We start from the raw sequence: 14,442 nt of genomic DNA, 5'->3' as shown, positions 1-14,442 counted from the left end.
TTTTTCTTTGTCTTTAATTTTTGCCAATTTGATTACTATGTGTCTCGGCGTGTTTCTCCTTGGGTTTATCCTGTATGGGACTCTCTGCACTTCCTGGACTTGGGTGGCTATTTCCTTTCCCGTGTTAGGGAAGTTTTCGACTATAATCTCTTCAAATATTTTCTTGGGTCCTTGCTCTCTCTCTTCTCCTTCTGGGACCCCTATAATGCAAATGTTGTTGCATTTAATGTTGTTCCAGAGGTCTCTTAGACTGTCTTCATTTCTTTTCATTCTTTTTTCTTTATTCTGTTCCACAGCAGTGAATTCCACCATTCTGTCTTCCAGGTCACTTATCCGTTCTTCTGCCTCAGTTATTCTGCTATTGATTCCTTCTAGTGTAGTTTTCATTTCAATTATTGTATTGTTCATTTCTGTTTGTTTGTTCTTTAATTCTTCTAGGTTTTTGTTAAACATTTTTTGCATCTTCTCGATCTTTGCCTTCATTTTTTTTTCCGAGGTACTGGATCATCTTTACTCTCATTATTCTGAATTCTTTTTCTGGAAGGTTGCCTATCTCCACTTCATTTAGTTGTTTTTCTGGGGTTTTATCTTGTTCCTTCATCTGGTACATAGCCCTTTGCCTTTTCATCTTGTCTGTCTTTCTGCAAATGTGTTTTTTTTCCACAGGCTGCAGGATTGTACTTCTTCTTGCTCCTGCTGTCTGCCCTCTGGTGGATGACGCTATCTAAGAGGTTTGTCACCACTTTATTTTTTTATAATATCCCAGAATCCTGAAGATTTGTGTACACTTTATGCACAAGTCTAGCATTCAAATATGACTTAGGCCGTTACCAGTGAATCTGTACTTTTGGAGAGTGTTGCTGGAGTGTACATTTAAAATCAACACAGAGTGGGGCTTCCCTGGTGGTGCAGTGGTTAAGAATCCGCCTGCCAATGCAGGGGACATGGGTTCGAGCCCTGGTTTGGGAAGATCCCACATGCTGCGGAGCAACTAAACCCATGCGTCACAACTACTGGGCCTGTGTGCTGCAACTACTGAAGCCCACACGCCTAGAGCTCGTGCTCCGCAACAAGGGAAGCCACCACAATGAGAAGCCCGTGCACCACCATGAAGAATAGTAGCCCCTGCTCACCGCAACTAGAGAAAGCCCGCGCGCAGCAACGAAGACCCAACACAGCCAAAAATAAATGAATAAAATAAATTTATTAAAAAAAATTAACACAGAGGCAATGAAAATGGCCATTTTTATTAGTTGACTGACTTACCCCGCAAACACTTCCTGAACACACACTATGTGTTGCTCTGCTAGGTTATAGTAATACAATGGTAAGTAATACCCAGGCCCTGCCTTCAAAAATATTGCAGTCTAATGGAAGTGTCAGACCCAAACACTTATAAAACAATGTGGAAGTATTGTGAAAGAGAGATATACAGCATCTTATGAATGATTGAGAGCTCTGTTCCTAACAGTCATGTTTGGATTCTAAGGTGACCCTGATTAGCTAAATTAAGTCCACCCACATCAGGAACCACACTGCTTGGTAGAATGTATATACTTATTGTCCCTTTGCCTGGTGAAGTCTATGGCTGTATTTAGAAGTACACCGTTTTTGCACATTGAGCCCTCATTTATAGCACTGATAGGGGGGATATGATAAATACAGAAGTTTTCAAAAATGAGCTACGGAATGTCCTTTTTTCTGATAAGTTCTAACCCAAAATTATCACTAAAGGAGAATTACTATGGCATTGGAAGGGGTTTGGTCACTAGCCAGGATTCTTATGAATAACTGAGTGAAAATTACTTGCCCCATCAAAATATTTTGCCCTCCTTTTCTGCCCTAAGTGGAAGGAATTGACAGTGTTTCTGATTGTTGTTGTTGCTCCTGCTGGTGGTGATGACAGTGGTGGGGAAGATGGAAAGAGATTTCTGTTTTTATTTTCATCAACCCCAGAGGTATTCCTGAGAAGCCACAAGATAAGAAAATGTGGAGGTGTGGGTTGGTCTATGGTGGTTTCTGAGAATCCTTTTTTTTTTTTTTTTTTTTTTTGCCTTTCTAGTGCCTCCTTAGGACTTTTTTTTTTTTTTAATTTAAGAGTTTTTCAACTGATCATTCCATGGAAACAGACAAGATTCCAAAATAAAAATACAAACATTTAAAAGTTATAGTGCTTACAGCCCTGCCATATAAAAGCTTTGCCTTATATTCGTCTAATCCCTTCACAGTAATAAATCAAGGACTCTGGCCTCTCTTAATACTGTAGGTGGAGCTTCCCTCTGACCTCATTTTAGTGAGGGATTCTTTTCTCCATGAAGGTCTCTGTTTCCATCCTGAAAATGCCATCTGTGCAGAAGGATAGTGGTCCTTTGTCTCAAATGGGCACTCTGTAGTTCTAAAGACCTTGGAGTGTGTGACATTTGGTTCACCAAAGACCTCTTAGCCTGTACAGGTGTGAGCTCTTCTGTTTTTGTTTTTCTGTGCTGCATCAGAGAGGAAACCAGAGAAGCCATAGAAGATCCTGAGTGTGTCCCACAGTTCTAGCTAGTAGGCCTGGAATAAACTCCAGAATTGGGGATGTTTATCTTGGGCAGAAAATGGTATATTAGCAGTTTAGCTCAGCTAAGATAGGATTCTCACTGTGTCTCTCAACTCATGGCCATGTTTCTATATTTTTACAAAATTTTGTTTAAAATAAGAGCCCATGGCACAGACTGTAGCAGAATACTGATGGTGTGGTCAACCTAGGGTAACATAAGTGGTTAATGAAGCATCCCAAGCTAAGAAAGCCAGATAAACTAAAGGAATTTGACCAATCAAAGAAAAAACTCAAGACAACACGAAGAGTGAGAGGTACTGAGCATCATTTGAGGGGAAAAGGCAGAGCCCTGTGTGGCATTCAGAAGGGGCACGGGGTGTGAGTCATCTTCAAGGTGAGGCTGCTGATGAAGCAATGAGGGGTGAGTGAATAGAGAACAGAACTTCAGAGGAAAAAAATCAGGAAGCACAGAGATCTGTTGTGTATTGTAGTTTTAATATCACTTACATCCTTAAGTCTACATTATTTGCCTAGGAGTTGATAGCTGGAATGATTCCTCAGGTTGACTGTAAACACTATGAAGTGTAAGTTTTACTGAGAAAAGAGTGTCGAACAATGTCATTATTCTTTCCACAGCTCCAGAAAAAAAAAACTGTGCCCACAGGCACAATTCTATCCTTGAATTGGCAACACAAGTGAAATGGAGCGTTTTCTGTAGGGCAACATGTTACTGAGTTCTCTGATTTGTCTTTTGAAACTTCAGTAGCCTGGGTTCAGACATAGGGCTTTGCTCTAGAAGTAAAGTAGAACACAAGGACCTTCACTCAGCTTTCCAGCTCTTGGGCACACTCCGCTGCAGTAGCTGCCATTCCTGAGATTTTAGCTCTGTGGGCAGCCAGCCTCCAAATGGGGCAGATGGTAGGAACAGGGGACTGACTTTTGGAAACAGGTGGCAGGAAAGGAGGCCATTAAGGAAATGGTAGCTTTTCTACAAAGATTCCCAAAGTCTGGTGAATGAGTACAGTGAAGTTGAATGCCTTTCCTTCTGTACTGTGGTGGATTGAATTATGTTCCCCCAAAATTCTTGTTGAAATCCTAACCTCCAGTACCTAAGAATGAAACCTTATTTAGAAATAGGGTCATGGCAGATGTAATTAGTTAAGATGAGATCATAATGGCATAGGGTGGGCCACTAATCCAACATGACTGGCATCCTTATAAAAAGGGAAAGTTTGGCACAGACACACACAGGGAGAGCGCCATGTGAAGAGGGAGGCAGAGATTGGGATGATGCTTCTACAACCAAGGAACGCCAGAGATTACCAGGAAACCACCATAAGCTGGGGAGAGGCATGGTACAGTTTTCATCTCATAGCCCTAAGAAGGAACCAGTCTGCTGACACCTTGACCTCAGACTTCTAGCCTTCAGAACTGTGAGACAATATATTTTTGCTGTTTAAGCCATTCAGTTTTGGGTACTAGAAAATGAATATATGTATTATTGTTTCTTGTCTGTCTCTTCCAATTCACCCTGCATTCAGTGAGGTCAAGGACTGTGTCCTGATCATCTCCAAAACCTCATCCCATAAAATGGTGTCTAGCAGAACAATTAGGGGGGTGAAAATATTTATTGAATAAATAAGTAAGTATGCTGTTTTCTACCAGTAGACACTTGGATATCTCTCAATTAAGAAAGCATTTATTCCGTTCTCCCAATTCTCAAACTTCTTCCAGTTTAGTGATTTTTGACCCTGGCTTAGGTTCAGGGTGGCTTCCTTTCATTGCTGCTTCTTCTCCCCAGATCCTTCCACTGCCCTTCATTCAGGCATTTCTGTTTTTAAAAAGTTAAATATAACAATTTTCATAGTATCTGCATACAAGTGAAAATTTTATACCACTGTTCTAGGAAAGCCTTCATTTACAATAAAATTTGTATAGGTTGTATCAAACATAACATTTTTCATAGTATCTACAGGCAAGTGAAAACTTTATATCACTTCTAGGAGTGCCTTCCTTTACAATAAAATTTGTACATTCAGTTAAGCTTTTTTCTTGGCGGGGGGAAAGCAATTTTTTATTGATGAACAAATAAAGTCAAAGATTCATTTCAGGGGCTTCCCTGGTGGCGCAGTTTTTAAGACCCCACCTGCCAATGCAGGGGACACAGGTTTGCGCCCTGGTCTGGAAAGATCCCACATGCCACGGAGGAACTAAGCTCGTGCGCCACAACTACTGAGCCTGCGTGCCTAGAGCCCGTGCTCCACAACAAGAGAAGCCACAGCAATGAGAAGCCCGTGCACCACCACGAAGAGTAGCCCCTGCTCTCTGCAACTAGACAAAGCCTGCACGTAGCAACAAAGACCCAACACAGCCAAAAATAAATAAATTTTTTAAAAGATTCATTTCAATATAAAGATGCCTACACATTGTAGAGACGTGTCATGAGTAAATAACCTATGTGGACAATTTATTTAAATGGAGCAAAGTGATAACTTATCTATAACATTGCCATCAACGCAAATATCTATCATCTAGATTGTGGGAACTAACTATACAAAATTTTAGTGATATTGTGAGTGAACTGAGATATTTTCAAACTAGAAGTGAAAATGTGGGTCCTTTAATGTAAACTGGAAAACTTCCTCCCCTCCAAGTGCAAGCAATGAAAACATGCCAACTGGCTGTATGTGGAAACCCCATCATTTGTTTACTTACCATTTAGCCTTTGTTCCAAGTGGCTGAAAAGCAGAGGGGAAAGAGCCTTAGTGAAGACTACGAAGGGGACAAGACGATTCAGAAGGACACAAGGAAGGGGAGAAGAATTCTGAATCAGAGGTGGAAGGGATATCTTCTGTAATACTCGTTCTTGGAACCCCTGAGTTACAAGTCTTTTCTGAAAACTTGGAAATCACTAAAGTATCCTCACACCGTGATAACTTGGAAACACTTCTAACTTAACATCTTTCATGTGTTTTGGTTCCTGTGGTTCTTTGTGTTTGGTTGGTTCTGTTTCTTCTAAAAGAGGGAAACGAAGAACAAACACTTTGATTAAATTCATGGTCTGGTTAAACAGATGATGGACAGCATGGTTTTACAGAAAACTTCCCTCAGAAAATTTATGTGCTTGAATTATTGTTGTTTTAACTGGAGTTACATGTTTTGCATAAATGTTTCGACTTGTCAGAATGGCTGCACAAAAGCTTTCATGCTGAATTACATCTCTCAATTGACAGTTAAGTAGAAAGTATTTTCAGCGTACAGGGAAGATCATATCCTATGTGGTCAGAGGTGACTCCATGGCAGCTTTCTCCTACTGTGTTCACTGTGTGAGATTATTGTAAAGTGAGCTGTAGGCTCGAGAGTCAAACCTAGTTTAGGAACATTCCAGATTTACTGTACTGAAAATGGAAGGTAAGAGTTTTCTGTGAGATTTCCTACCTGCTACATAACATTTAAGAAAAATTTACTCAATTTAAGACAGTATCTCGAGAAACCTAAAACCAAGTGAAAAGGCTTGAAAGGGAAGACATCTGACCCTGATGGTCATTCGTGGTGTCTATATGATAGCACAACAAGCGAAATAGAACTCCTTGCTTTTCCTTTTCCCTGATCTAACCTCTATTTCTAGGAATACAAAACTAAAGGGCAGTTTGCAGCTCAGAGAATTCTTACTTAACAACTTCAGCTGGATGGGACCCAGAACCTGGGTCTGGTGTATAAAATTACACTTTTAACTGTACGTGAGGATATTAACACTTGCCTTTGCCAGTTTCAAACAGACACATATATGTGGTATACATGCAGGTATTTAACTTTCTGAGATATTTACTGTTAGAAATGCCTTTTAAACCCCTGGACTATAGGTGTATTAGTGTGGAATGCCATGATTCCATACACTTGACCATACCTCCTTACTGTGTCCCATTTATTTATAAATTTATTCACTCACTCACTCACTTGTTTATTTTATTTTATTTATTTATTTATTTATTTTCTAAGCACAACAGATATACTGAGAAGTGCGCAGATCTTACATGAGTAGCTCAAAAAACGTTTACAAAGGGAACATATCTGTGTAACCACCACCCAGATCAAGATATCAAACACCAGCACCCCAGAAGCCACCTTTGGCCCCTCCCTGTCATCACCCCCTCAGAAGTAACCACTCTTATGGCCTCTATCACTATAGACTAGTGCTTCCTGTTCTTGGTTTCTATAAAAATGAAATCATGCATTTGTGCCGGGTTTTTTGGTCCAGCTTCTTTTGCTCAGTATTGTGTCTGTGTGGTTCATCCATGTGTTTGCATGTAGCAGTGATTTCTCCTTTTTCATTGATGTGTAGGATTCTACTTTGTGTATTTTAAAATTTACTTTCCTTTCTATTGTTGATGCACTTTTGGGTTACTTTCAGTTTTACGCTATTAAGAATAATGCATCTATGAACATGCTGGTGTACGTGTTTGTTGCATGTGTATGTCTGCCTAGGAGTAGAATTGCTAGGTTAATATAGACTACACCTATGTTTAGTTTAGTAGATACTGCCAAATGGTTTTCCAGAGTGGCTTTAAAATTTTACATTCCTGCCAACAATGTTTAAAAGTTCCAGTTATTCTATATCTTCACCAACAATTTATGGTGCCAATTTTTTAAAATTTATTTTATTTTATTATTTTAATTTAGCTATCTGAGGGTTATACATTAATACTTCATTGTGTTTTAATTTATATTTCTCTACTCACTAATAATGTTAAAATTTTTTATTTGCTTATTGGCCATTTGAATAACCTCTTTTATGCAGTGCCTGTTAAAGTCCTTTGCCATTTAAAAGAATTTGGGTAGTCTTTATTTTCTGATTTGTAGGAGGCTTTTAAAATACATGTATTAATATATATATATGTATATATTAATGTATAGATGTATATATTAATATATGGATAGATGTATATATGTATATGTATGTATATTAATATATACATATACGTATATATAGGAGTCCTGTTTCAGAAGTATATATATATATATATTACAAATATATTTTCTTTCAAGATATCTTGTCTTCACTCTTCATGGTGCCTTTAGATCAATTGAAGTTCTTACTTTCAGTGAAGCTCAATTTATTAATCTATTCCATTACTGTACATGCTTTCTTTTGCCCTTTTAAGAAATAGTTATATAACCCAAGATCATGAAGATATTCCCCTGTGCTATATTTCCAGAAGTTTTGTCATTTCACCTTTCACACTTATCATCCATCTGGTAGTGATTTTTGTGTCTGGTGGGAAGTAGGAGTCAAAGATCATTTTCTCTCATATGAATATCTGTTCTTTTGCCCAAAGAATGGCAGTGGCAGCTTTGTTATAGATCAGGTGACTGTTTATGTGTCTGTCTGTGTCTGGATTCTCTTCTGTTCCATTGGTCTATCTATTCTTGCATCAATGCCCCGCACTTATAATTACAGTAACTATAAATTAAATCTTGATAGCTGGTAGTGTAAGTCCTCCAATTTTACTCTTCAAGGTTGTTTTTATTCCTCTTGGCCTTTTGCATTTCCACTTAATTTTAGAATCAGCTTTCCATTTTTTACACACAAAAATTAAGTTTTTTTTTTTTTTTTCTTTTTGCGGTATGCGGGCCTCTCACTGTTGTGGCCTCCCCCGCTGCGGAGCACAGGCTCCGGACGCGCAGGCCCAGCGGCCATGGCTCACGGGCCCAGCCGCTCCGCGGCATATGGGATCCTCCCAGACCGGGGCACGAACCCGTATCCCCTGCATCGGCAGGCGGACTCTCAACCACTTGCGCCACCAGGGAGGCCCTAAGTTATTAATTGAAATAACATTGAATGTTAGCCATTTAGGGAGAATTCACATTTTGCAATGTTGTACCTTCCAGGAACATAGTATATTCCTCCATTTCTTTAGGGCTCCTTTAACCTTACCTTAGTAAAGTTTTGTGGTTTTCTATGTGGTGGTCTCGCACACCTTTTATTAGCTTTATTCCTAGTTATGTGCTCTCCTTTTAGTTAGAGAGCTGCTTCTAGTTTGTATAGAAGCAAAATCTTCCTCTAGATTCACAACCTTAAGCAAAATGTTATGGAGAAACTATTTTGAAGCTGAAGAGAGGAAGTGCCCTTGTGCCTTGAGGAGGAGGTGGGGGATTTTTTGGTTGGTGGTTTAAGGTAGGTGAGATGCAGTATGCCTTGTCCAGATGGAATCTCTGGAAATCTTAAAAGCAGCAGATGGGTGTGGGAAGAATGACAGAGAATATTGAGAAGCAGACTGACTTACTGTCTTGGGTAATTGCATAGTTGAATGAAGAAACCAATGTGTATTTTAAGTATCTGAACCAAATTCACTGACTTGAAGCAAAGACCCATTCTAAACAAATAAATTATATCCTGGACCTACCTTTCTACATCTTTGACTTACTTCACCAATCGCCAGAGATTAAAAATTTTATAATTAATGATCAAAATATTATCCAGGTGACTAAGTGATAAACTTGTTGGATTTACCATCAAGTGGATTTCCCATTAAATAAAAAAAATCTTCAAAATTTAATAAATCATTCATGAGTCAGTGACAGCATACTGCTTCAGAGTTTCAGAAGTCTCTTGGAATTCCCTCTAATTACTCTTCTGTTTTTCTTCCCTTCCCCAGACATGCTTTGGGGACACTGACTTCAGTGTCTCAGCTCCACATGACTTCTCACACTGGCTCCTGACGTCTCTTGAAGTTGCTCTTCTCATCAAGACACAAAGCCTCCTCATTGTCAGGTTCAGTGGAAACATTTGTACTTCTCCAGCTTCTTTTCAGTATTTGAGGTTATTGAAATACTCCTTCTCCATGGAACTCTTCTGTCATGGCTGCCTTGACGTTCATCATCCTCTCCTGGTCTTTCTCTTCCCTCTCTGACACTCTTCATCAGGCCATTTTCCAGGCTTTCTTTGTCCTGCAAATGTTGGGATTACACACAGCCAGCTTCAGACTCGTTTTCTCATTGTGAACTCCCGTTCTAGTGGAACTCATTCATCTCTGTGGTTTCATCGATAAATCAGCATTTGGATATTTTCAAAGGCTGTCTTAAATATCCTATGCCACAAACACCTCTGTCCAGCTGCTACTCGTTGGATTTCTCCATTTAATGCCCCAAGGACACCTTAAAATTAATGTCAAAAATGGATACTTTGTAACATGCTCTGCATTTTGGTGAGTGGCACCCTTTACAGTGGGCCTGAAACTGAGAGGTGGTTATTGACGACTCTTTCTCCTTTCTCCTCCCATGTCCAGTAACCTCATCGTGGCTAGTCTTCCTCCTTAATATCCTTAACATTCTGCAGTCTCGGTCTTCTTCTCTATACCCACTACTATTTTTCTGTTCCCACATCCCCTCACACCTGGCCTTCCTAAACAGCCTCCTGATTGGCTCCTCTGCTTTCAATATGCTCACACTCCAAGCTGTTATCTGCTCTCAGAGTGAGCTCTCCGAAATGTGCTGCTCCCCTGTTTAAAATCATACAGGGCTTCTACTTCTCCTTTGACATAAAGGCTGAACTCACCATTTATTTCTAAACCTGGTCCTACTGGAGCCCCTCTCTGCTTCTCTTGTCTCCTCTCTCGATGTTAGTTCTCCAGAACTGCTCGTGGTCCCTCCCGTCACTCTGCTCTCCCTTCAGCAGTGCTGCTGCTTCTGCCCAGAACAGGCACAGCCCTCTCCTCCTCCGTCACCCTCCTCCTGGCCTCCTACTCATTCTCCAGAACTCAACGCAGATAGGACACTCGAGTGAGACTTCATCTCATCCTTCCCCACCAGTCTCGACTCTAATGTTATATTGCATCGTGTTTATCTGTTTTGATTCCCCCCCACTCTGAAGGCAAGAAACATGCCTTTCATGTTTGTGTTCTCCCTCCACAGTTGCTTTTATAAATAGGCGCTGTAGGGCTTCCCTGGTGGCGCAGTGGTTGAGAGTCCGCCTGCCGATGCAGGGGACGCGGGTTCGTGCCCCGGTCTGGGAGGATCCCACATGCAGTGGAGCGGCTGGGCCCGTGAGCCATGGCCGCTGGGCCTGCACGTCCGGAGCCTGTGCCCCGCAATGGGAGAGGCCACAGCAGTGAGAGGCCCGCGTACTGCAAAAAATAAATAAATAAATAAAATATAAATAGGCGCTGTGTTAGGCCCTGGGGATGCAAAGATGAATAAGGCATCATCTTTGCTCATGGGCTCTCACAATATAGAAGGTGAAACAGAAACATCAACAGGTAATTACTGTGTGATTTGATGAGTGCCGTGTTACAGGTGTTTTTAAAACAGGGAAGAAGCGGCACCCAATTCCAGGTCTAAGAGAGTTCTATTAAAGTGTATGCAAGGGATCTCTAGAGAAATAATGTGTGGGGAAATAATCCACTGAGTAAAGATCATTTCCAGGAAAATTCCTGGCAATCCTATAACACTGTAGTCAGTGTTACCAGTTGCTCTCCTGAGATTGTCCCTCAGATCTCCAGAGGCAGAGAACTGTATAGGAGTTAAAATATTTACAGTTGATACCAGAACATGTAAATAAACATTATGAGGTTTGGATGGAGAGATATATACATTAAGCTCTATTTTGACTAGAGAGATATGTATGCATTAAGCTTAATGGAGACTTGAGAGAATTAGCATCTTATTTTGTGTGCCCAGGAGCTCTCTGACCAAAACCCAACCCTACTTGAGACAAAAGTTCACCCTGACTTTGTAAATGTTTGCCTTTACGATGAATGAGAAGAACCTAAAGCCTTGAAGTGTTCAGTCTAGTTCTTTTTTTTTTTTTTTAAATTTTATTTATTTATTTTTGCTGTGTTGGGTCTTTGTTTCTGTGCGAGGGCTTTCTCTAGTTGTGGCAAGCGGGGGCCACTCTTCATCGCGGTGCGCGGGCCTCTCACCATCGTGGCCTCGCTTGTTGCAGAGCACAGGCTCCAGACGCGCAGGCTCAGTAGTTGTGGCTCACGGGCCTAGTCGCTCCGTGGCATGTGGGATCCTCCCAGACCAGGGCTCGAACCCGTGTCCCCTGCATTAGCAGGCAGACTCTCAATCACTGCACCACCAGGGAAGCCCCAGTCTAGTTCTTTTTTCAGATATAATGTTAAATCCCACAAAACAATCCAGCAAAGCAGGATCTTCACATTTTGGTTTCCCTCTATCCATATCCGAGGAGAGGACACTTCATGGTTGAGGGTGATTCCATAGGTGTTCTACTGGACCTGAAGGGTGGCCAGAGCCTTGTGCAGTTTAGGATGAACTGACACTATAGCAGTCAGAGAAGGAAGCTGAATTCATCTGGACCAAGTCTGTGTACAGGATTGTCTGTGGTAGGGCCTTGTTCTGATGCCTATATACTTGAGGGACCATGACTGAACTTCAGGAGGTTTGGAGAGTCCCTGAAATTCCACACAAAATTGAGTATGTGTGCATAAGGGGAGAAAGACCATAGCTTTCATCATATATTTGAAGTTCTCGTAACTCAGAGAACTGCTGGTCCACACCCTTTGGTTTCTGTTTACTATATCTGTTCATCTGATAATCATGTAGTGAGGATCTAGGTCTTAGGCATTTTGCTCCATTCGGACTTACTGTTTTGATGTGTGTTGCAGCAATTCAGATCAGCAGTCATTGAGAGCCTAGGTTGCAGGTGCTTCCACATGCAAGATCTCATTAAATCTTCACAGTAAATCTGTGTGTTATATATTCTTATGATCATTTTACAGAAGAGGAAACTGAAGTTCAGAGTGTAAAAAGAATTCTCCTAAGAGCAGCTGAGTACTCAAGCAGGTGAACTGGACCTAAGAATCTAAAGATGAATAGAACATTATGCTCCTCTTCAGGAAAAGCTCAGTCTTCTAGGGCAGCCAGAGAGAAATGAACACCTAAGTACAGTGACATAAATTCAAGGATAGACCAATATACAATATAAAATCTCAGCACCAAGGTGTATGTCATCCCTCCAGCTGTGCTTTGTCAAGGAGAGAGGAGTGGGTCTTGAAGGATGAGTAATAGTAGACTAGGTGGGCTGAAATTAAAATGCATACCAGGTTGATGTAAAAGCATTTGCAAAACATAGATGTGAGCTAGTCTTCTGCTTGTGATAAAATGATAGTGGTTTGGGATGGTGAGCACATAAATAAATACCAGAGCTTTGAAAGAGGTAAGTCAGAGAACCAGATTCTGCCCTGTGTATTTCCACATATATTAACAAATCTACTGTTCCTTTCCAGAAAGTAGCCCAGGCTATACAGGTAGCCACAATTGCCTTTTTAAGATTTTTTTCACCTAATTCAGTAGGTGTGTCCCTCACACTAATAAGTACTGGAACGACTTGTTGATTCTGTGAGTTCTCTTAGGACAGAGACACACTGTAAACATTTTCTTAACTTGATCTGAATACAAACCAAATCCCAATCTAACAACTCACCCAGACACACAGGTAATTGTTTCATCTACTTCATAGCCCTGAATAGCAGGAAAGTTCATAGAAAGTACATCTTCAAGCCGAGCTATCAAAACATATCTGTTTTCAAAACTCTTCTAGGGATAGTAAATTTAATGCTTGTTTTTTTCTCCTGAAAAACAGTATAACTAGTTTCAAACAATGCTAGGTAATTCCTAAGGGGAAATACTGTGAGAACCTTTGACATAATTAGTTTATGCTTTAGCTTGCTGTTTTCATTACAAGTTTTCAATAAGTTCTCAGAAATATGAATGGAAAAACTTCTCTGATTCCACTTTAAAATATGTGGGAAAGAAAATGCACAAAGGTGAAAGTGATGGCAGGGAAAGAAAGAGAATACAAGCAAATATGAGGCCAGCACTATTTTTATTTTATTACCAATTAGACATAGTGAGTTATAATTTGAATAAAATGTTCAGCTTGTAAGTGTGTATTTTTCCACTTGAAAAAGTCAGTTAAACTGTGATAAGATTTTCAGTGGATGTCAGCTTACTGGTAGTCTATCACTAGAACGTAGCATCCTGGAATACTATATACCCTTATAGTATCATGTCCATCGATTGCTTCAAGTATCCTTACTAAAACCTGTATTTTTAGGTCTCTGTTTCTTTGTATGTTTTACAAAAACTTGAGATTGTGCTCTATATCAAATATCTTTCTCGGCCTGTATTCCCTCATCTTTAATATCGAGATTATTGGAGTCCCTGGCTCCCGGGGTTATTGTGAGGATTAAATGAGATGGGTTAGTAGAGAGCCTAGCTCAGTGCCTGGCACACAGTCAGCATTCAGTTATACTAGTTGTTGCTGTTGCGGTTATGGTTACTTCGTGTGTGATGAGAACTTTTGAGATCCTTCTCTTAGCAACTTTCAAATAAGCAATACAATATCATTAACTATAGTCATCTGTGGTTACTTTTTGTTACTGTTTTTTTTTTTTTTTTTTTTTTGTTTGTTTGTTTGGTTTTTTTGCGGTACGTGGGCCTCTCACTGTTGTGGCCTCTCCCGTTGCGGAGCACAGGCTCCAGACGTGCAGGCTCAGCGGCCATGGCTCATGGGCCCAGCCGCTCCATGGCATGTGGGATCTTCCCGGACTGGGGCACGAACCCGTGTCCCCTGCATTGGCAGGCGGACTCTCAACCACTGCACCACCAGGGAAGCCCTGTTACTGTTTTTCATACTTGATTATATGAGTATTTTCACAAGTTGTTAACTATTGTTCAAAGACATGATGTTTCAAGGATATATAAACATCCCACCATTCCTTCAAGTTTTAAATACGTCATTTTGGTGAGTTTAACAATTTCCAGATTGTTAATAGTATAAACTCCAGTGAAATAAACATTCTTGTCTGTAAGTTTTTGTGACCCAGTAAGATGCATTTATAAAAGTATTTTAAAGACTTTTGATTCATCTGTTCAAATTA

General features: G+C 40.4%; 1 protein-coding gene across 6 annotated transcripts in view; it reads left to right on the top strand.

The window, feature by feature from the left end:
- The window catches only part of AIG1 (androgen induced 1), a 236,382-nt gene that overhangs the window by 33,623 nt on the left and 188,317 nt on the right, over nt 1-14,442 (top strand). Inside the window, exon 2 of one of the 6 annotated variants that reach the window (XM_082634079.1) lies at nt 9,196-9,311. The exons of the other annotated variants lie outside the window; for them this stretch is intronic. Within the exon in view, the coding sequence (XP_082490205.1) occupies nt 9,196-9,311 (116 nt within the window). The remainder of the gene's footprint in view (nt 1-9,195; nt 9,312-14,442) is intronic. 6 annotated transcript variants of the gene reach the window in all.

The sequence above is a fragment of the Mesoplodon mirus genome, assembly GCF_964341445.2.
Source record: "Mesoplodon mirus genome assembly, chromosome: 10".
Taxonomy (NCBI): domain Eukaryota; kingdom Metazoa; phylum Chordata; class Mammalia; order Artiodactyla; family Ziphiidae; genus Mesoplodon; species Mesoplodon mirus.
The sequence above is the reverse complement of the archived record's forward strand: the minus strand, read 5'-3'. Positions and strand labels throughout refer to the sequence as shown.